This window comes from Electrophorus electricus, chromosome 11, assembly GCF_013358815.1.
Source record: "Electrophorus electricus isolate fEleEle1 chromosome 11, fEleEle1.pri, whole genome shotgun sequence".
In the NCBI taxonomy this organism is placed as follows: Eukaryota; Metazoa; Chordata; class Actinopteri; order Gymnotiformes; family Gymnotidae; genus Electrophorus; species Electrophorus electricus.
The window spans coordinates 15,863,108-15,887,910 of record NC_049545.1 but is presented as its reverse complement, the minus strand read 5'-3'; the positions used below and the strand labels follow the sequence as shown (position 1 = coordinate 15,887,910).

At 38.4% G+C, this 24,803-nt stretch overlaps 1 protein-coding gene across 2 annotated transcripts; it reads right to left on the bottom strand.

The window, feature by feature from the left end:
- Positions 1–1,125: 1,125 nt before the first annotated feature.
- mertka (c-mer proto-oncogene tyrosine kinase a) lies at positions 1,126–22,813 on the bottom strand. 2 transcript variants are annotated; one of them, XM_027026755.2, is made up of 19 exons: positions 22,545–22,813; positions 18,830–19,175; positions 18,443–18,543; positions 18,184–18,354; positions 14,492–14,578; positions 14,225–14,340; positions 13,955–14,138; positions 12,973–13,118; positions 8,544–8,679; positions 7,767–7,896; positions 6,778–6,866; positions 6,372–6,467; positions 6,191–6,271; positions 5,469–5,561; positions 5,259–5,377; positions 5,015–5,124; positions 4,044–4,203; positions 3,818–3,954; positions 1,126–3,385 (listed from the first exon to the last, which is right to left on the bottom strand). In XM_027026755.2, the coding sequence occupies exons 1-19, from the start codon at positions 22,603–22,605 to the stop codon at positions 2,947–2,949; spliced, it is 2,802 nt and encodes a 933-aa protein (XP_026882556.2). In that variant the 5' UTR covers positions 22,606–22,813; the 3' UTR covers positions 1,126–2,946. The 2 variants fall into 2 exon arrangements, with proteins under 2 accessions (XP_026882556.2, XP_026882566.2); XM_027026765.2 differs by having other exon boundaries at positions 12,973–13,109.
- Between the last annotated feature and the right edge of the window lie 1,990 nt (positions 22,814–24,803).

Below are 24,803 nucleotides of genomic sequence, written 5' to 3'. Positions count from 1 at the left end.
ACTCGACTGTACAGTAGTTTTATAATGAAGGTTAACGGTTTTAACTCTAAAGAAGCGTAATGTCCCAAATGTGATACATCTTGCTATAGTCACGTTTTGGTTATAAACTATGGAGGATATAACTAAGAAAGCAGCTGCTTTCAGAATGAAACGCTGACATATGCTACCTTCAAGTCCACCTCGGAAATTCCTACTTACTAGTTCGGAGGGCATAATTACGACATGGTATATGTTCAAGTAGTTTTTGGTCAGGGGAAATAAACGTTTTGTGCCATGAAAAAGAGGAAGGTTTTTTGTGCCGTACTGAAAGAAAATTAATATAATAAAACAGGTGGATGGACGTACATAAATAACAATAAGATATGTGCACAAAATCAGTATCTGCAGAGGCAACATATTCTGTCTTCTGATTAGCTTTATTGATATTCCTCATTAACATGAGTTGTGCACAAAATGTATACAAACTTGAACTGTACAGTTTTAAAAATCTGTTTCCCACTAGTAAATACGAAGTTGTGGTGGTGTTCACGTGCGCGTATCTCGTAAATACGACATTGCCGACACGACTTGAAGGTAGCAATACAAGGGAAAACTAGCGTCACCAAATGCCCTTTAGATATGCGCTACATGCCTGACATCTTGTAGCTAATAACCAACATTTCATTTTAAATAAAGGCCGGGGGAGTTATTACTATAATTAAATGACATTAAAGGAAATTATTAAATGTCATTTACTATTACTGCAAATTTGTGTCTATAAACCTGCGTCTATAAACTTAAACATGCTTGCAAAAAATGATGGTTCTATAACATTTAGCTAGGAGGTAAATTCTGCATTAGGCCACATAATGATATACAGTAAAGGGTATATGTAAGTCTAACCTTTAACCTTTCACAATTCTATGTTACAGTGGTGTCATTCAGTCCAAATATACTAGGCCTAAATGACGATCAAATAAAGGCAAATAAAATTTCAATGATGCAAAAATCATTATCTATTAGCATACGAGTCCTCGATTTGTCTTGCATTGCATAGAAACATGGGGTTTGTTACTTTCATTTTCTTGCCTATAGTACCAAATCGTTATACTGATATACACGTCTACAGAAAACAACTCTATCAAATAGAATTCACTCAAGTTTATTTCTCATATAAAGAAGCATTAATACAAAAATTTATTTTTTTTAATTACACTTGAACAGAAATTAAGATCCAATTCATCCAATTCAAGTGCTATTTACATTTTCCTGTTTTCTTATCCTAATAAAAGAAGAAATATTTATTGCCATGAAAGTTAGTATATGTGACATTGTATTCATCTTATAAAATTGCCTTTTGGTGAGTGCAATATCACACAACTGCTCTATTTCACTTATATTTTTCCAAAAATAATGATGTGTATTGTTCATCTTGTCCTCATGACCAAGCAGACTACCCATATGGTCTGAAGATTAATACACCCAGTACAGATATCTTAATATGCAAATAACCACCTCCTGCATGGGACACAAGAGGTCTGAATACTTTTTATTTAAACTAATTTATCAGTTGTTAAACATGTACCAGCCCTATGTGTCTACAAGTGAGATTTGACAAAGTTCTCTAACACCTTGGTTTTCAACAGGGGTGGCCACTTTTAACAAATACAATGCTGAAATGTTTAAAAATACATATGTATATTTCATGAGCTTTCTCAATTCAATTTATGGGTTTAAGCATTTTAGAGAAATAATGAAAGAATGAACAGACTGTGGACAACTCATCACAGACAGATTAGTAGTAGGGGTCCACAGATTGTCCTTCATCTGGTTCTGATATGCTTGAATCTGAATTAATTAGATGCCCCATGCACTGGAATGAATCAGAGACCCCCTAGAAACTGATTTCTAAGATTCACAATATTATATATAACTTACATAGGCCTAAAAATAGCCTAAGCAATAGAAAAATCACATTACAAACATCCTTTTGCTAACACTATTTAATAAGCAAAAGATTTATAGCTGCAAATAATTTCACACTGCATATATTTGACAGAGTACCTTGGTGAATGGTTCAATCACAAACGTTTCAGACACAGGCTAATACTTTCCTTCAGTTAAACTCCTTTTTCATTTTTGTGGTCTTGCACTCCTGTCCTCTCACACTACCTTATCCCATCTAAGAAAATAAAACATATAAACATCTGGACCACATACATCATATTTACAAATGAATACCTAATATACATAAAGTCTATGTACACTATATTTTCTCAAAAATTCACTACTGTGAAAACTAAGATTCAGATTCCCATATTACGTTGAAGTAATCTCTTTAAAATCTTTAAATTCTTAAAAAATACTGGCCATTTATGATATATGGCATTCTCACATACGCATAATGCCATGGTTGTTAGTGCTCATCATATTTTCACATCCAAAGCTCTAGCCTGTTATTGCTGTTAATAACTATCTGAAATCAAGGCCATACCCACCACTGAGGTCATGGAGGTCTGGACCGCTGTATTTTTTCAGAGGTGTATATAATGAAAGTCATGAAATAATGACCTAAACACTACTTTGGTGCTGCAAAGGCCTTTCTTATCTGGTCACCAGCGCCATTGCTTTACCATGGGTAGAGTGAGTGACCTTGTTACTAAAAACTCTTTACTCAACATGGTGGGGGCATGCCCCAGAAACCCCCCTAGCAAGCTCGAACCTCTGTATTTCTAAAACATTGCATATGGCAGTGTCAGAAATCAAGTCAAATGCTCTGACATGGGTTAGTTTGAAGTACAAAGAATCAGGGAAAAAAACAAAAACAGAAGACTGTTTTTCTGTCTGGAAGAAGTCAGCAACAATGTCAAAATTGATTACAGCAGCTTTAACTCAGTTAAATCAATGGATGAAAATGTTTTTCCAACTTCGAGCACCAAGTCTCCTTCTGTTGTTTTACTTAATGCCTCAGAGCAAGTGTGTCATGTCGCTATAGGCCTGCTGCAGATCTGCTCCTTCCCTGACAGTGTCAGCACTGTCCAGCTCCAAACTTATATCTGCCAAAAGAGGACAGTCCACGGTGCGATTCTGCATCACAACAGAGGGGTCTTCTGATGAGATGACAATAACGTATCGGTCATCTTCCTCCATGGGGGAGCTCTCGTGTATGTCTGCTGTTACAATGGATGTGTCTGTGGTCTGGTGTCTGCAGGTTGGTGAGGAGGTGAGGAGGGGACCTTCCACCAGTGGTTCCTCCTCTGGGAAGCTTGTGTTGATGTAGATGATATCTTTCCTGCTTGACGTGTCGGGGAGCTTATCTGCCAGTTTCTCCAGCATCCCCCGCACCTGCAAGAAGTCGGGCCGGTCCACAGGGTCTGCACACCAACAGCTGAACATGATGTCATACCTGTGAAAGGAGAGCAGATTAGACTGTTACACTGTAATGCCTAGTCATACCCATTGTTCCTTTGTTAAAAGTTGAGAGTTCTGGATTCACCCAAATTAAAGACTTTTTGTGAATGTTCACCCACCTGTTTCAGTATAATCATTTTCTTTCAGTACGGAAAAAAAACCCTTCCTCTTTTTCATGGCACAAAACAACATTTATTTCCCCTGACCAAAAAGTGTAAAACTGAAATCAGTGCACAAAATGAATTCTATAAACAAGCAAATACAAATAAGCAGTCCATCTGGGCACAGATATCAGCCAACATTTTACTTAGAATGTCTTCAGATTTAGATTAGGATTAGTCCTAGACTACAGGGTCACCTCTGACAGAATATTTTATATTGATATAAGGTTGATCTACAGGAAACAAGAGGAAGGAATAGTACTCACAGTTCATCTAGGCAATCATTTGGCTGCTTTAGCCTGTGGCCTTCCAGGAGGTAATCATAAATCTCTTGGTTTTGGACACCAGGATATGGAGTCATGCCTCGAGTTGCAATCTCCCACATGGTTACACCGAATGCCCACTAAGACGGAACAAGCGGACAATTACAGCTCATAATGTATATTGTAATGCTTAAAGAGGCACACAGGAAGGTTTGTAGCTGCTTCTTACCACATCACTTTTCACAGTGAAGACTCGGTCTGCCAGGCTCTCCACAGCAATCCATTTCACAGGCATCTTGGCTATTCTGCCCTGTCTATAATAATCTCCACTGTAAATCTTTTTTGAAAGGCCGAAGTCTGCCACACACACAGTCATGTCATCACGTAGCCTGGTACAAGAAAAAAGTATTAAATAAATTCACTAGAAACACCCTGTAGGTGTACGGCTAGTCTATAGTCCTTATGTTTCTATGCATGATTCGCGTTAGCCTTTGGTCAATTTCTGACCACAGGACTGGTGTTGGCTGGTGTTGATACTCTGCAGTTAGCTGGATTTTCTTTAAAAATTTAAACCAAAACATGTAAAACCACAGCAAAACTGCTGTACACAATTAACATGCCCATGCATGATATCCATAGACATGCTACTACAGTACTGATCCTGTTTTCCAAATGGTCTGCCACATAATATCCAGTTAGCAGTGGTTCTTTGATCTGACCAGTGATGAACTGGGGTAGAACGTTACTGATAAAACTGTGTATGCCAATACAGTCTGGCAATGGTCTATGATTGTACAAACACCTATAAGATAGTGTCCAGTAATTGTAGGTTGGTGAGTTTATATACCTTGAATCCAAAACCATAATTTTGTCAAAACATGAAAATGGGAATCATGTAACTATGCACTATAAAGGTTATTCATGTTAATAATTAATTTTAAAGAAAAGAATGGAATGGATGCTATTGGTCCCTCTGGCATTTTTAGGCTTTTATATATTATTTTGATGACACCATTTTTGAAAAGTATCACAACAAAATTAGCACTGTATTGTGGAGTAGTTCTTTGTTGGTTGGGACTCAAAGCACTAATGCTCATACTTTCACATTTAACGAAAGCAAATCCAGACAAGTAATCATAGAATTGAAAAACCTGCATCAGTTGTATATTTATGATAACAGGAGAATGGAAAAACACATACATGCAATTGCGTGCTGCAAGGTCTCTATGTAGAAAGTTTCTGCTGCTGAGGTATTCCATTCCTAGTGCAATGTCAATCATAAACCGCAAGAGAGTCTGTGTGGGAAGATACTGAGACACACATCACACACATACCACAAATATGAATTCCATTTCAGAAGCGAAACATTCTATAATTAAGAATTACTGAATTTTGGCCAGAAAGAAGGGTATGAAAAAAAAAAAAAAAAAGATAGTCAACTTACCCGAGGAGTGTCTCCTAGCCGGGAACGAAGGAGAAAGCTATGCAGGTCTCCGTACTTCATGAAAGGGAGAATGACCATTGGCTTGGGAAAATGGCCTGGGCCCACTTCTAAACATACTCCTGCACGAATAGGTTGAAAGAGAAGCCAAGGTATAGGTTAAAGGTAATAGAAAAAAATTGTTGAACCAGGGTGACTAGTGGGATGCCTTACCTAATAGTCTAATGACATTAGGATGGTTAAAGTCTTTCATGCAGGCAGCCTCATTCAGAAACTCTTCTATCTCCCTCTGAGAGAAATTATCCACTGAAAAATAAAATGAATCTCTTGGTTGAAGATCCCACTTTTTTATTAAAGAAAATCCACAAGAATTTACAGTGCTAAAATGAATGCTATGAATGCTAGATGGTATCATCCAAATCTGATCTTAGTGGGTATTGTCACGGTTGGTCAGCCAGTTAGCAGTGGAGACACACCCACCCCTGCTAGGGACTACCCATCGCACCTGCCCCGTTCACAATCCCTTGATTACTAATTGCTTTCACCTATTTCCCATTCACTCCCTGTTCTATTTCTACCCCCAGATCTGAGGAGATGGAGCTGTACATTAGTGGTCCTATTATGTCAAGAGAAACAATGCATAAGTGTTTATCTAGATGAGGACTAGCTCCTCTACTCTTTGTATTTGAGATTCTGTGTTCCCGTCATGGATTTCCGATAGAGAATAAAGATTACCTTTCCACTGACCTGCCTCTCGCTTCCATCTACCTGCCGCTGTCACAGGTATAATATCCATTCTTTCTTATTTCCAGCCAGCATTTTGGGGGGAATCGTTAGTATTGCTTGATCTGTTAGTTTAGTCTAATTAAATTTATCTAGGTTTCTTGTTCAAATGTACTAAGGCATGTTTAACAAACAAACCACAACAGGCTCACACTTCATAGTCTTTACAGCAACTTTTTCACTGGTTCCATCAGGATGCTTCAAGTGACCCTCCATTACAGCACCAAACTCCCCTGTAAAAGGAAACATGTTGCTGCTTAAAAACAGATATACCTGAACACAGGGAACAGCTACACTGTGTAGTTCTACTCTCTGAAGTGTTTTGCTTCCAACCTTCTCCCAGCACTTTTCCAACAGCAAGCAGGCTTCTCAGGACCATCACTTCCTGAAGTTTGGCTTGGAGTTCTTCACTGATCCCCAGGTTTGCAACTACATTGATAAAGATTATCTGTGTTAGGCTGTGTTTGTAGATCTGGATTACATTACCACACCAGGCTGAAAAGTCTTGGAAAATGTTATTAGGAAAACTGCAATAGACATTTGATGGACTGCATGGTGAAGTACTTTTGGTGTACTTCATGCAGGAAACTTCATGCTATATTTGACACATGTTTGGCACAGGTCCTTTTATAACTGTGTTTCCTGGAACTCGAACCCATGACCTTGGTGTCATTAGCACCTTGGTCTGTCTGTTCTACCAATCGCATAGTTGAAATAATACTGATATCACTTGACCTACGTGTGATTTCGATGGCTGATCGATTGTAGGACCTCTGTGGCCTGTACTCAATAACAGGTGGCAGTTTCTCTCCAGTTCCAAGCAACCTTCTGTAGGGGGAGCCATTTACACATTCATGAGATCTGTACAGTAATGATAGACCACAAACACCGACCAACACTCTGATGAACCAGACAGCGGTCTAATTTTACAGTAAGGATTTATAGAGATATATGCGTGCATGCTCCAAAAAGACAACACCGTTGCTGACAAGTGTTTAGGAGTTACAGCACATTATCAGCAGTGTGAATGCTGTGTCAGAAGCTCCATAATGTTTGCCATAGAATGAGGGATGTGGATGTTTTTAAAAAGTATTTTTAGCTCACAACTAGAGGTAACAGAGCTCAGAACTCAGCATTGCACCAGGAAGCAATACCCCTGTCTCAAACTTTAAAAGGGAAAAAACATTCTGCTTTTAATGACAGCACATCCAGGGTCTCAGAACACATAACTTTTACACCCCCCCCCCCCCCCCCCCCAACAAACTCCATTCTCTTCAGTGCAATTGAAAACAAGAATCAGCCAGAGGCTAGAGTTTACTCTAATGGGAAACAGTTTCTAGGTCACTTTACATTAAAATTAGTCTTGTCGAAGGAGTTAATGTTTTCACAAGATTGATCGATGATTGATTGCTGTGCTTTAACGTTTTTATTTAGGCATTAGGACAGCCACTACTCTGCAGAATGGACAAGGTTCTTCACTATGCACATATGTAGTATGATAAAACTAAGAGGCCAAACATCAACTAAATCAATCTCACTAAGGATGTTTAAGACTTATTTAAAGGCATTCAAATATTACACAATAAGACACCAATTGCAACTAAAGTTTTCTGAATAATCTAATTGACCACTCCTTAAATGTCTGTAATTATGGAGGTCAGATACTGTTAAAGCCCACAGTGCCTTAGTTAGGAGTGGGGAAAGCAGGACATGTGCAACCAAACTCACCCAAGTCGAGTCTCTAGTACCCGACTACGCAGGCACATGACCACAATCAGCAGGAGTATCAGCAGACAGAAACCAGAAACCACTCCGAACACGATGTACTCAAAGTCTGAAGATGGGGTTAGAGGCAAATCTGGAAAAACAAACCACACGCATACTTTACATACATGTATATTGAGGTCAACAATTATCTTTAACTATACATCTACCAGACTGAGCCGCTGACCTTCAAAAAGTTAAAGATAAAAGCTACTAGCATGGCATGCTATTACCAAGTCATGTTTTTGTCAGATATCGATGACCTGACCTTGTTTGAATTCCTCACCAATGCCAAGGTTATAAGACCATCCTTCGTTTTCAAAATCAACCACTAAGCCTTTCAGTAGGAAAGCAACTATGCTTTAGGTTTTGAAGCACTGGTGTAGTATAAAGGAGTAGTGGAGAATATGCAATATTGCATTTTGCTTTTGCAAAAGTGCATTTCAGATTCCATTTGTTAAAGACGTATGCTCACAAACTTTCAAAGCACAGAGGGAGTAGCTAATTTGCTGTTTGAAGATAAATAGAATTGTCTTTGGATTAAATGTTAATAATCTGGAAATGTACACCCAGGTATTTAATAAATTCAAACTGCATAGATGTGACTTAACCTAATGGCCTTGATTAGCACTTCAAACATTAGTTGTTGACTGTAGTATGCAGTAGTCACAATGTAAGTAATTTTGATGACAGTTTTACTTTGAATAAACACTTATGACCTGGACATGCATATGTACGCACCAATCTCAGGGACAAACAGCCAGTATGGAGAGCTTTTCACTCCACAGCCAGCCTGTGTGCATGCCATGACTTCCACGCTATATGTGGTGTTAAACACCTGCATGGCCACTGCTGCCTCTGTTGAGATACTGTGAATCTGGAATACAGAGATGAATATATATGGAGTATATTTGCTCAGGAAAAGATGTGGGCACCAAAAGAGTGATAGCACAAATGGAGAATACACAGCCCTTGTCTCAAAGGTTTGGATTGCACAGATATGATGCATTGTAAAAAATAAGACTGCAAACTTTGAAAGTATTTTTAAGTCGAAAAGTATAATTACTGCAAATGGTATATCCCAGAATTTGAATACATTGGTAACAAAAGGCTGGGAAGTACAGGTTTTGATTTTGTAAAACTAAAGATGATAAGGAAGAACAAATGCTGATACTGGAAGACATGTAGTGGTCACAAGGGCAGAAGCAGATATAGTGTGACAAGCCTTACAAAAGGAGGAAGAGAGACTGTTGTTTTCACATTGCTGTCAGAAAGAGGGAGGGAGGGAGGGCCTGTTGAAGATGTAGAACCGGGGGTGGAGGATGTGACCGAGGAGCATGTGATAGACATATTAGTTTTTGCGCAAGTCGCATCTGGGCTCCTGTTCTTCCTTTGCCATGAACCTATGGTTGCAACATTGCCACTGCATTTGCAGTAAACCAGATTAATGGCAGGAACAGTTAAAAATGCACACCCATGGTACACTGCCATTATTAGTAGATGTTCGATCCTTGACTGCATTATGGCGTAAAGTCATGGTCAAAAGCAAGACATTAACCATAATTCCAATATGACTGTTATATAAGTGGGCCTAAGTGAGTACGAAACAACTCACTAAATTGAAGATGAGCAACAGGTTTCAGAGGAAAGCCAGCTGTAATTACACACACTTCCAGTTACTGCTGCTGAACTGCCAACATATAGGTGAATCACTTTTAGAGAAAATGGGCAGCAAACATGATCTTCATTCCGGCAGTGACAAAGTTCCATTCAGTCGACGATGAGTCATGGCAGATAAAAACAAAAGACACAAACTAATTTCAGTTTTCCACAATGTGAGTTCCTGGCCCCTCATACAAAGAGAGTAAGTATGCTGTTGTACTAGAGGAAGGCTAATAAAGCCTGACATGCTGCAGACATGCCGTCAGTCATATGATCATGGTGTCTCGCTGAAGATCATATAGACTGCAGAGTGAATTCAGTCTGAATATAAACTAGAAACAGAAATAAATTACTGTAGCAAGGCAGAACCCTAATTCATTAGCATTACAGTTGTACTAATCGCTTTCAGCTTTGAAATAGTTTTTTTTTTTTCATCTCTGGGAGAGGGTCCAGCTGTTTTCTACTAAAGTATTAAGCAAAATTCCAAGCTGCAGAGCATTAAGTCAACAAAAAGCTCACATCAGTCTAGATAAAGTCATCTGGAGCTCCATAAGTGTTTATGTAAGAACTATCTAGATGAGTGGACCAGATCTAGCTAGGAGGTTGTCCCATAAATTCAGTCAAAAAGCTTTAATAATTTATCCTACTATGTCTTGTTTTGATTTGAATTCAAATAATGTACTGTTTTCATAATACATTTTGACTGTAAAAAATCAAGGGTAAGCTTTGCTTATGAAAATTAAGTATTTTCCACCTCACAATATGACATACAAAAGATTTCAGTTCAGACTGTACACCATCACTTCATGTAAATACACTTAGTCCATTGATAATGAATGTACCTTAAAAGAGGTAAACCCAACTTGCAGGATAAGGCTGCTATCAATGTGAAACTAAGAAAAAAGTCCACCACAGTCAACAAATGAGAAGCAATTCCTTAAATTGGACTGGGTGTCATATTCCAGTAACAGTTGCTGGCTTCTACATTAGCTCTGCATAGAACCATGATAAAGTACAATGCATTCTCATGTACAATTTATGTGATTTGCAGGTCTGTGCTTTTGTTGCACTGTAAGGCAGTGAATGTAGATTAATTTACTGCTGTTGCAATTTATGTGATTTTCTCAATAGTTAAGAAACTATATTAGTCAATAAGAATTTTTTCAGTCTTTCATAAAATAACAATAAAAAAAACCTTGCCAGATGAGGCACATATGAACAAATGCTATTGCTGTCAATATGGTTATTACATTTTAGACAATAAATGCTACATTTGTAATATATGTATAAAGCATGTTATGGTGCACAATGTCATAAGGACATTGTTGAAAGTATACACACTAGTGAAGCTACTGTACACACGTTACACACATTATTGAACCGACTGAAGTGTATAGATGTTAGGCGACCAACCCCAGCCCATGATCACAACCCCTGTCTTCCCTGACACAACCTCAGCAAATCCTCATCACCAGTTTACTAGTTTCACCTTTATCACATCTTCGCTACATTACTTAGCCTCTCCTGTTCCGTTCTTCCCTTGTGAAGTATTATCACTTTTCTTTTGCGAATGCTGAGCACGTCCCACTGTGCATGTCTAATATATTTCTGGCTACTACCCTCACCTGTTTTTGTTTTCGTTTATTGTTTGTTTTGCTACAAATAAAACCCTGTTGCCCACAAGCGTCTAGTCTGGTCTCAGATATCACATTACACTACTAGAGCTACTGAAGTATGTGCACTACGGAATCTACTGAAGCATGCGCACTAATGAATTATGTGCAATACTGAATGTACTGAAGTATGTGCACTAATGAAGTATGCACACTACTGAATCTACTGAAACTACTGATGCATACACCCTACTAAAAATAATGAAGTTAATGCACTACTACAAAACCTATGGAGGTTTTTATTTTTCTTTATGGCTATTTTAAACAGTTTTACAATATGCAGCAGAAAACCTGAAACAAAAGTGGAATTAGTTTCTTCTTCATGCTTGTATCTATACAGAATTAGAAGCAAGTTAGGCAAGCTGTATCTTCAAGTCTATGGCCCTTTTGTATTTGGACTCTACACAAACTAACATTAACATATGCTTCCATCAGCTGAATAAATGAAAGAAGGCTAACTACCTAGGAGAGTTAAATGTTGTGAAAGGATAGTGGACTACATATATCCCAAGTTGAAACTGTAAATTATTATTATTGTTATTGTTGTTGTTGCTGCCATTATAATAATAATTGTTGTTGTTATTATTATTATGTATTTGCTCCTGGTTACAGTGCCATTTATCTGCTATTATCCCCTTTGTTTTTAAAAACAGAATTTACCTGAGATCACAAAGTCTGTTGATTCTGCTTCAGAGGTTTATAGTTGCAGGTCTGTGCTTTTGTTGCACTGTAAGGCAGTGAGTGTAGATTAATTTACTGCTGTTGCTAGGTGTTCATTCTGGGCAGTTTCTAAACAACCCTCATGGGACTGTAAAGCAAGTTCTGCTAGTACAGAGATTCCTACTAAATCACTGTGATGATATTCACTAAATGTTTAGGTAATCTGACACACCTGCATCTCATTAGTCAGTGCAGCAGAAGGTACTAATTTTGTTCGGTAAAAGAAATGTCAGGTTGAGGTGTCTAAACAAACAAACAAAAAAACAAATAATGAGCTAGGCATACAACAAAGTTAGTTAAAAAATCAAATGACAGTATCAATAGGATACAGGCATACTCTGATTCCTTGACTGTCACGGAACGCTCGCCTCCCACGAGTCACGTGGGGTGGCCCGCCACATGAAGTGGGAGGATCTTTGTTTGTTGTCTCCTGCACCCTGTTTTGTTTATGTGTATTTAAAGCCTCGTCATAGTGTGCAGGATTGTTGGTCATTGTTGACATAACGTGTTTATGTTAAGGTTAATGTTCTTTTCGTCATTGTTAAACGTATTCATGTTTATCGTATGTGTTTATTGTGTTTATTGTTAACCATTTCATGTTCGTGAACGGCATGTTCGATTGCCGTTGACTGTGTGAATTAATAAACATTTGTCACTGGAGCCTCCATGTCACTGGAGCCTGTGCGTGCTGCCCCTCGGTACTCGGGCCACCAAGCGTTACACTGATGGAGTGTTTTTGCCATGAGTGAGCAAATGCACTGGAAATGACTCCAAACTTCCTGCTTGTGTAATGAGAATCTATGCACATAAGAAAAGCATCAGAGCAGAGGAAGTCTTTAGTCTGCTCACTGCCAGGTAACGACATTCATTCTTTCTACAAACACAGCTGGTTGCAAAGGTTGTAGTGGTGTCTGGAATTGAGCTTTTTTTTACATTTTTTTTTTTACTATTTCTGCTGTGATATATATTTGGTCTATGTACTAAAGTTACAATTTCCCCACTGGAAAAGGGGAAATATAACTGAAAGGTAAGAAAAATAACAAATGCAAAAAATTTTAATTGAGTAGGTTTGCAAATTTTTAATAAAAAAACATTAAGCTTGTTCAAACACTAACCTTATTCATATGTTTCCCATCATGGATAAAGATGTCGTATCCCTTCAAAATTCCATTCACCTTGTCAGGGGGTGGAGCCTTCCACTGGATCAGCAGCATAGAGCCATTTACATGAATGTTCACATTCAGCGGAGCCCCTGAAGGGACTGAAAATGTCATAAAATTGGCATTGATATTTATATTCTTATGAACTCTAGCACAGTCTTCCGATTTGCCTTTAATACATCCCTTAATACAAACATCAATCAGCTATGTATGATCATAAACCTCCAGATCCATGGTAGTCAGTTAATACAAGTACTTATTAATACTATGTGTTCCCCTCACCCACATATTGTATTTGATAGAATGGTGTTCCACTACTGGAAATATCTCAGTGGCATTCCTATGAGAATGCACAGGAAACCTGAGGTGAACACACCCTAAAGAAGAGGAAGCTTCCACTCCAGTACCACCCATTCTCTCACAGGGATTTTTTTCAATGAAAAAGTGTTGCTTTGGAGGATGTGACTTCATAACTGATGAAGGAGTCACCCCCATGTCAGTTCCTTTACATCTTTGTTCCCTGTATCAGGTAGCCAATTGAATCATAGCTCTATGATTGTTTTTTAAATTCATTTAAATTACCACACAATTTTTTTTATTCCTTTCAGATAAACATGCCTAGAAACATGTACAAACACACACACACACACACACGATCATCATCATGTATCAGGTGTTTTTAGACCAATGAAGAGTTACTATTCTGCTATTCTACTTCACTCCCAAAATAGATATATATCTGTCATCCTTTTTCCTGTTTGATATGTATAATTTTAAAACAATAATGCAGTCTGGCTTGGACATACACCATGTTAGCTAGTTGTGCTAAGTGTTGCCATCATTACCTACTGTGTAAAAACTGTGTGCTTTCATGTGAGGAGGCACGCCAATTTCAGATGTCCCCTGCCATCTGAAAAGCCCTTCACTCTACACCCACCTCCCTCTGTGGTGTTGCTCTGGACCCAGGCACTGGGTGGCGAGTAGCCAATCTCATTGGTGCAGGACACACTCATGTTGTACCAGGTCATGGCTTTCAGGCCAGTGATCTCACATGAGAACGGAGGGACTTGCAGACTGACAACCCGAGTAGGATTGCCCACTTCCCTGCCTAGTTCTCTCACCTGCAATAAAATCAAGACAAACTTAATTTGTCACAAAGAAATCTTCTAAACAAAAGTACTAATATTAAGTCAAAGGAATTATTTACTGTGATACTGCAAGTACTGAGAGGAGAAAATCCATCATGTCCAGGAGTCCATCTTAAGATAAGGTTGTTCGCTTCACGTCTGACCACAGTGACATTGGACACCTTGGCTGGATTGTCTACAATAATTTAAAAATGACAACCTTATGAAACCTGTTTCCAGATTTAGATGTCCAGATTCAGATTTCCAAATTCCGCTTTAACTCAACCCATAAGCAAGCCACTGGTATTTTGGTCAAGTGTAGGTGAACTCTTTGCATGCTGTTGTACCTTTAATGTTGATGTGAGCTTCTCTGGAGACAGCAACGCCTTTGGAATTGTGAGCTTCACAGCTATACTGGGTTGGGCTGTCCACACCTACAGACATGAGAAAGCATAGCCTCTAGATCAGAATTATGTCAATAAGCAATGCAGTTTTGAAATTATTGCCTAATGCATTTGATCAAGTTCTCTAGTTAATTAGCATGTCCCATGTTGTTACCAAAGTGCACAACTAGTACACAACGCTAAGGACTATGACAGTAGTTCCAGCTCTAGCTCTAGCCCCGTGCTTACTTCTTCTCATCTAATACTGTATAATCAGGGATTTCCATGTTTAACATGATGACTCTCTTGGTGAAATACTTCAGATTTTGATAAAAGCACTCTTGACTTGACTTTCAGTTCCGCTAATATCACTTTAAATGGTACAATAAATGTAGGAGGCTTCATTTCCAGGGCACGAACGAAACCTCTGTCAGACTATACAGTGTCCAGCCCCTGCACGCCACACAGTACCAGTCTTTCAAGAGCCTCCTCCTGACCCAACACCATCCACTCGGACAGAAGCCTGCCAAAAGCAGTGACAGCATCTCCATAATATGCCTTTTGTGCCAGTTTATTTCTCACTGTGCATGCTTCGTAATGTTTTCACAATGGGCACATTGCTTTTGCCAGTTGAGTTAACAGGAAGCTATTTGTTTGCTTGTTTACCAGTGGGTGGAATATAAAACATGTTGGTCGCTGACGGTCCTGCAATGGAATAGTCCCTCCATTTCCAGCCCCAGTCAAGGCACAAGCAGCTTTGTTCATCCCATCCCCAGTTATTATGGGTAAACTTTCCATAGATTTTTGATAGTCAAAATATACACATGAAGAGTCTTCCACTCAACCATTCCTGCATTTGTTGAAACTGGAGCGAGTACTGGGTTGTCATGTTGGAAGGCCTCTCTTAAACCAGAACGGTTTCACCCAATGAAAAAAAAAATGAAAAATGTTCTACACTAGTGACCTGTTCTGCTATTACAACAACAACAAAAAAACTGCAGAACCAAAGAAGAAACACTTCATTCTTTTGATGGTCAGTGTGTTATAAGCACTTATGGGTTTAAAAAAACCCCTCAAACATTATGTTAAAAGCTCACATAGGTTCACTGGCAAGACACAAAAAAACTCTAGCTAGGCTACTAGAAATTCCAACCAAGCACATTCTGTGTGTGTTTGTTTCTGTCTGTCTGTGTGTCTGTCTGTGTCTGTGTCTCTGTGTGTGTGTGTGTGTGTGTGTGTGTGTGTGTGTGTGTGTGTGTGTGTGTGTGTGTGTGTGTGTGTGTGTGTGTGTGTGTGTGTGTGTGTGTAAGTGTGTGTGTGTGTGTAAGTGTGTGTGTGTGTAAGTGTGTGTGTGTAAGTGTGTGTGTGTAAGTGTGTGTGTGTAAGTGTGTGTGTGTAAGTGTAAGGGGTAACATAACTGTTATTATTGAGGATGGAAAAAATACCTATAGTACTAAAAACCAAGTCTGGTTCAGCACAAATTATAATTCTTATTATTTTATTTTGGAATAACTATTTTGGAAACCCTTTCAAATTTAAGAGGATAATTGTTTTTAGAATTGTTATACCTTATAACAGTTTACACTTATTTTTTAGAGGAAAACACGCTTAGTATAAAACCAAATCACTACTGACTAATTCCACTATTCTTAAAAATATACAAATTCTTTGCATTCCAAAAGAGTGATTCAAGCACAGAATAATTTTAATTGGGTCTTCTGAAACTTTTCTAAAGATACGGATACACATCTAGTTTAAAGAGAACTAAATGACCCTCATTAAATAAAATCGTTCTCTAATCTAGGCATACATAGCTATGGCCTGAGTTCCTCTACTGACCGGGTGGTGCGCTACCCCCTGGGCTCTGCCTCTCCCTTCTCCAGCCTCAATTACCTCTTTCTCTCATGCTTTCTCACTCCCTTGCTCCATACTCTTTGTCCCCTTCCCCACACCTTTTTCAGTTTCACCCCCATCTCTATCACTTCCTCCATCTCCCTCGTCCCCTCCCCCACTCTGTCTCCCATTCCCCACTCTCTAGTGCAACATGCTGAAACCGAGCAAAAACATGACCTTTAATACTTCAGGTCACACTTGCATAACTTGTGGGGCTGAAACATACTTGTTCTGGGGCTGAAGCAAACAAACTGGTTCTGTGGTTTATTATTGAGAGGTTTATTGTTTGGTGGAGAGACAGAAGGGCAACCAAAAATTCAGTGTAAACACCACTGTATTATTTAGACAAAGTTGTGGTATACCATGACCTCCTGTCACTGTGCTTTGATTCCACTGTTTGAAAGATCTGAACAAGTCAAGTAGAAATTATAGTATATTTATTATAAGGCACAAATGAACTCTTTAAACTGCAGAAACCGTCATTCAGCTCCAACATTGTAGTAGCAAAAATTGTAGGAACACAAGCTCAAGATAATTGTCCTCTCTAATCCACTAACCACAATGTAAACAACAACAGTAGACAAAGAAAAGAGCAAAGAAATTCAAGCAGAAGCAATCACTCATCAATTAAAATAGACTAAGTATCCAAATACTTTACTGTTCTCGACCCTGAGAGAGCTCTGTTGACAATGTAGCCCCTCATCATATCAGAGAGGATCAATGCACTGCCAGAGACTTCCATTCATATTTTCATCATTTTAAGTTCAACTTGGGGCTTTCACATACCAAGGCTGACCACGGCCTGAGCCGTTTCATTCAGCACTGACTTTGTGTAAATAACTTTAAAACCAACATACTTGTTTCTGGGACTGTTGTAAAGGACACAAAAAAGTCTGACAGGCTGATCAAGGCAATAGTGTAATATCTATGTGTGTGGTGAATACAATATAAAAATTCGATAACACTGCAAAGTGGAATTAACTGTGCTTATATGACACTGATTATGGATGTCTAAGCAATCTATGAACAAACAGCTCTGTTATTTCTGAAGACTGCAGGAAGCCCTGGTAAACTGGAAAAAAAGAACAGTTAGAGAACTTTTAGATGCTGATAACCATGTGGTTACTTCAGTGTTTCAGTCTTGCTGCTGTGGCTGTTGGCCAGATAAATGATTCACTCCAAGTGCCATTTTTTCTGACCCTAAAAAAATGTGGTCGTGCATCCTCATTTTCTCTTGATCATTTAGAAAGTGATCTTAGTTTTGTGTTTTCCCAAGGTTCTTGTTTTTTTTTTTTTTAAATGGATTAGTAAAGTGATACAATAAGGATGTCCTAATATTCCAGAGCAACAGGGCATCAGTGTTTTGCCTTATACTTGTGTAAGCTTATTATGTAACACAGCTCTTAACGCCTTTTGTGGAATAAAAAAAATTATCATCATCATTTATCACCATGTGTACTTCTTCACATTATCAGTTAATTGGACAGAATGCTATACGGCAAATAATTCAAACGACTTAGTGAAAGCCAGAGAAACGACCGCATTGGTATAACTAGATTCTCTACTACATAACTAGCAAATAAAATACAGCACAAAACACTGTTGACCAACAACCTCTCACGAACCATGCAAAAACATTTTGTATTGTTGACATTTCACACATCTTAAAATCATTAACAGACCGCTAGTAAAAGCCATGACTAGAAGTTGAAAATCACCCAGTGTAAGGTCTGTGTTTGGGATACATGTAACAAAGTACTCACCTTGGATAGTGATGGTGCTGGGGGAGTGGCTGGTGTGGTTCAACTTCTGGCCTTTGTGAAGCCACATTATAGTGACAGGATTCGGTGGACCCACCGCCTCGCAAGTCAATGTGAAAGAAGTATTCCTGGTTACATTTACATCACTTGGATGCTTAGTGAAGGTTGGCAGGCCTGTTTCAAAGTGCCATTAATAAATTCAGCATACATATAAAACTAGAAAAAAATCTGATTTCTTGTGCCAAAACAAAGAGGTACTCACCCTCTACCTCAACAATGATAGGATTTGATTCAATCACTTTGTTACTAACGCTCAGTCTGCAACAGTACTTGCCAGCATCTGTTCGCTGAACATTCTTAATACTGAGAGGAAAAGGAACAAATATTTACTCAATTACATTTACTCATTTACTCACAGACAACACACTTTCAACTCCTTACACAGCTCTGTCAAAAAAAACAAACTTTGAAGAACTGCAGTTTTATTTAATGATTAAAGAGGTAACACTTTATCGTATGTTAAAAAAATGAAAGCAAAATTCAATACGTTTACCTCAGGTATATGAAAATTAATGGACCAAGCTGAAACAGCCATGATTAAGAGCTGCTCAAGATCACAAATAATATTACTAAACATATTTTTCCTAACCTGATGGTGGACAGGAGGGCCACTGTCCTCTCCTGGTTGTACACCGTTGTCTGCATGCCATCAGGAATCTCTCTACCATCCTTAAACCAGAGGATGCTCAGGTCTTGGCCTACGTCATTGAGGTCAATTGAGCAGTTGAATTTGACCTCTGCACCCAGTGAGCACCAGATGGTGCCCACGGTGGGTTTAAAGCGCAGTCTCTCGATCTCCTCCTGGGACAGGTGCACACTGGGCACCCGGACAGCCATGATCAAGTGCTCCGAGCCTCCAGAAGGGTGAGCAGAGTTGCCCTGTGGTAACCCCACTGAGAGGGCAACAGCTAGCAGGGCTCGTCCATGGCTGCCAGCTGGAAAAGTATGTTTACATGACACCATTCCTGAAGGGTCAAGTTCATTGCAAATCACCACTGTCATATGTTTTGTTTTTTAATCAAATTACATTATTCACACTTATATAGCACCTTTCCCATAACCAAGGACACTTTACAAACAACACTCTGCTTTTTACATCTGATCAACACACACTGGTGAGAAGCAGCAGCCAATCACACACAGTGTACTGTCAACCAGACACAACAGCCCCTTGGAGGCCTGCATTAGGCAGAGGGTAGGGGAGGGAGGATAACACCCAGGACAGAGAACCATCAATCACTGGACATACAGTCATTCACATATGTTTATACCTGGACAATACAGAGTAATCAATTGACCTAGCTGCCATGTTTTTGGACTGTGTGAGGAAACCAGAGACCCTGGAGGAAACCCACACAGACAGAACATGGAAACTCCACCCATATGGGGACACAAACCCAGGACCCTAGAGCTGAGAGGCAGGCCACCAAGCCACCGTGTTGCCCAATTACTGTACTAACTTCAGTATTCCAAATTAAAGATACAATTAAAAGCTAATCAAGCTATTTGTATTGCATTTATCAAAGCTGGGACCACTGACTGTTTGTTATACATATTTCACATATCTTTCAAGCTATTAAAGAGTTTGGATTTTCCCTGATAATGATATTGTGAGATCAATCAGAAAGTCTTGAATATCCAACCCAAAGAGCAAGAGGAAATTCTCCGACTGAAATCTGTTATCAGAGGAAGCTCATTAGTTTGTTTTGAAGCAACATTCTTTCTGCCATGAGTGAACTTGAACCAACAGTTGACCTTCTAATGCACCATCCATATCCACTGTTAAAAATCTAATACGTGGATTTATTCTTACAGACATAACATAGTAGTCCTGGTATGTCGACATTCACATTACTCATATATTAAAATAATGACTTTATGTATATAGCAATATGGAACATAGTTACTGACCTCAAGTCAGTAAAAACTATTAAGCAAATAAAATCCAGAGGTGCAATCACTCCTTTCAATCCCGATGTACCAGTATTCCCAAATTCCCAAAATTTAGTTTTTGATAAATAAAAATATAAGGACTAAAATTCCTATGATCACTGATATAGTTGCTTGATCATAAATTATTATTAGTTATATATAATTATCGGTTAAAAAATACATGCTCAAAGCACCTAATTTTTAGTTTTACCCTGATAATTTAATTTAGATACAGTCTCAACCTAAGTGCTAACTGTCCATATTTATCTGTTCACTAGCGCATGTGTCATTCAAATAAGCATTTCACAAAAAGAGCAAAAGTTAGTCAACAGCTAGTTTACAGGTTGGTAGCTAGTTGACGTAAGCTGACCAGCATCTAATGCTAAGAAGCATTAGAGTTTCATTTCCACTGCATGCTTTGTAAAGCCTACAAACAAAGCTATATCATCATCACTAGTTATCACTCTACATGGCCACCTTTATGGGATAATAATCTACTGGGTTTACTTTGCTTCAATTCTAATGCTCATTCTTAACTACTTAAATTACAATTTTGAGGTTGGTGTTGGCCTATTCAGATACAAAGAATTAAAGATTGTAATCTCTAACATTCTGTAAACTCTTGATCCCTGTGTCATTGTTCCTCAGGAGTTGCTACACACTCCATTGAAACCATAAAAGTATGGGTTAAACTGGGATTAACTGAAGCTCAAGTGAAACTCCAGCACCCCCAGTTTTGTGAACAGCAAGCAGCTCCTGAACAAATCTGATGTAAAGAATTTCTAAGTCTTAGCAAAATCAGGTAACATATTCAGTGTAATTACAATACAGTGGCAGTCAAAATACACATGTTCCATGACTCCTTCCCTTCTAAGTAAGTATGGGTGGACTGATACTAAAAGTACCACTATTTTGATTCTGGCAGGACTTTTGATTTTAATGTACTCGAATTTGACATAAAATAGCAATATTAAATGTTTAATTATTTACTAGATTGAAAGGATACTCTATTTGCTAATAATGTTTGGGGAAGAAATAAATGATACCACAAATAATGGTGGAGGATAGGAACTACTTTTCCCTCTACAGAGTGAAAATCCAGTGCACGACCCATTTGGTGGTAAGAGCATGAGCACACTATCACATCTCTAAGCAGACTTGCAACTAAATGCCTGGGAATCAATGCTTCATATGTACCAATTTTTTCCAAAAATGTGAGTGTTAGTGACCCAAAGAGGGAACTGACAAGTAACAAAGGACATGCTGTTGTTTCCGAACAAAAACCTATCAATGGGCAAATCTAGATGAGTGGAATCAATCAAGAGCGTTTTCACACTCGTCCCGAGATCTTGAGTCCACACCAGGAGCGATTCTGGGCTCGTTTGGGGGGAGGGGCTCATTATCGCTGGTTTGCTTTCTTACATAATTACATCCAAACGGTGGATCGCTCGCGCAAATACATACACCACTTTTTTGTGCCTAGGCTTACAAAATATTAGACGCTATTATGCTATGATTTGAATCCTGCTGATACTTGCTTTAAGTGTATCATGCTGGTTTTTGCAACGATGCAAGTAGGCCTACGTCAAATAGCTACCAACCTGTAAACTAGCTGTCGACTAACTTGTGCGTTCCCAAAAGCATGATGATGGCGATGATACTCGCGCCACCATTTAACGTTGAGGTTTGTGTTATTATGCTTTTGGGAAAACCAAAAGCCCTGATCCTCAATTCTACAGAGATCATTAAAGGAAAGTGATTATTTACATCTTTCTTTCTCAAGGGCTATACTGAGCATGAAAGAATCAGCAGACATTTTGATTCCAAAACTGTTAGACGAGAAATTCTGCAAACTTAAGTCTAGCACCCAAATTAACACCCTATAGTTTATAAAAAAAAATTTTTTTAAACTATAGCAATCACATTTGTATCTTTCCGCATTGTTTGCACGCATTAAAGAAAGAATAGTTTTCTTTGTATTCTGCCTTAAATCAGAAAATGGCTTGCCGACAAATTCGTAAGACTTCAAAATTTATTAAGACAACTGAAACTGGAATAGTGCAGAGACTGGCTACACTGCAGGTCAAATCGTAGTTCGTAAGGTAGCGTCCTCATATTTGGCTTGCTTTACTTGAGTCATCGTAAAACAAGTCATAATTGTTTCCACTTTAAATAAGCGCAATTGGTTACTATCAGAATCTTTTCTCAGCACACCACAAGCACAATATAAATTCTACGGCAATACTGCACCAAATTTTCCGCGCATTAAGCATGGGGATATTTAACTTACCCTACATTGTTCCACATTGGATGCGTAGTCTAATCAAAGCCAAGCGCAAAAATAAATAACATACACTGATTAAAGATCTTACCGGTCGAGAGTGATATTGAATGTGAAAAAATCCCAAGAAGCATAAAAATATTTAATGTCATTTTGAGGTCCTTTCTTCCCAGTTTTGCCTATAAACAGCGTATAAGGTTTGTCAACAATTGTTCATCGGATGCAGTGAGTTCCAGTTACAAGACGAGTGACCTCTCAGGCATGTTTACTAATGCTTGTAATAACATTCTACTTCACGCAGCGGAAGCAACTTTCACGTTCGCATTCCTAAAGCTTCTGATATCGACATCAGTGCTACTTACGTTCTCGCGAAAAAGTTAACTTTTCCCGTGACGTCATTTGATTTTGCGGGTTAGACACGTTGAAAAAAACGATTTTTAAATTCGTTGTTCGTTCAGCCATTGGTTAATTAAAAACAAACAAACAAATAAACAAAGCAAAATCACATAATTATGATAATTTTAAATATTTTAAAAATAGTTTAGTAACGAGACAAAAGTAACTTATAACGAACTATTTAATTCAAAATCTGTAATTCTTTGATTGTCCACAACAGGGCGCTATTGATCTTAATCTTGCATCATCATAACATTCTCACCATGTTTGTAACTGAGGATACGCTATCAGTAATACACTGTGTTCAGATAACAAGGTCAACGACAGAACACTGATTCATTGCCCTCTGACCTCTTTGAAGACAGCAGCATGTTGTCATCTCAGAGATAAGACCTGAACATCCTTGAGATGTAGGCAAGTTTATTGTCCTTCATTACAATAAGCTTTCAGAATATCAGAACATGAAACTTAAATTCAACAACGAAGAACATCTAAGATAGATGGTAAGGAGGTGGATATAGGACTACATATTTGTTCAGGATGTCATGGATGGGCTATAGGCTATCTGAGACTTTAAAATCTATGAACCTTTGAACCTATAAACCTATGAGCCTTTATTGCAACAAAAACAAGGATATGATGGAATCCCATCTGTCAGCAATGCTTATAAGAAAGACCCTTGTAAATAATAGGACTACATGACCTGTGAAGAGAAATGTAATTTCCTCATGCTTCTTAAACTAAAAATAATTGTCAAAATCATTTTCATGTAGCCTCTGCCATATTCTAGTCACTGATCCTCTCCTGAAGGGCATGAAAAGGTTCAGAATCAAGAGTCTATGTTTCTTGGAATAAATAAGTTATAAATAAGATATTTTATTTAAGATATTTTATTTATTATTTATGACCCTGTCACAGCACGGCCATTTCCGCCCAGACACCTCCCGGTGTGTGTGTGTGTGTATGTGTGTTAATTTGCATGGTCACACCCTTCCCGTGTATCCCACCTATTCCTCGTTTAATGTTGTTACCGTGTATATATGTAAAGTCCTGTTTAGGCGTTGGTGTTTGTTGGTGTTTGACCCCACATAAGCAGTCTGCTTCAGGATGCCTCACTGTGCTGTTTGAGTAGTCTTGTTCATGTTTAGCAGACTTTGTTGTGCTCAATTTGTTACGTGTATTAAACAAATGTCTGTTTGTGTGACAGGGCTCGTCTGTGCATCCTGCCTCGCCTCCCACATCACAGACCCAAAGCTCCAGTAAAAGTATCCTTGTTGATTATTTGCAGGTTTCAGTTGTTCTTTAATACTCTGATTAACAAATGAGGGGAACATTGTTAAACTGACAGGTTCAGAACAATGATCTGAACATAAATGTAAAAAAGACAATAGTTACAGTTGTAATAAATTGTAATAAAGATTCCTAGGAGAGCCAACTATACACGTGGAAATATCATTAGAAGTGGAAAAGAATGAAAGACAAGTTTACTCCTAAGACTAACAGTGTCATTTATTTGTTTTCAGTGTAAACAGTCTAAACTAGATTGAACTGAAATAGATTTATTTACTGTTTGGACTACTACTTTAATGCTATCATAAAACATGACTTTTCCTCTGGAGAATCTGGAGAACTTATTCTTCTGAACAGTGTGAATGGAACCATCATGTGGGCAAAGTGTTACATGCAAGATGTGTTTACTTCAATACCACACAAATATCAATGCCTTTGAATATGTCAAGGCACACAAAAATGTAACTGTAAATAAATTGCATATGTTAGCTGTCTAATTGAACATTAATTCCAGTCTTTGATCAATGCTAGTTTCTGCTCCTCTCTTGCAGAACACAAATAAGCTCAGAATCAAGAGTCTGTATCTCCTGGAGTAAATAAGTTATCATTATCCCTACTAATTGAGAAAAATAATATCATTGTCTGAGGGATAATAACTGTGTCT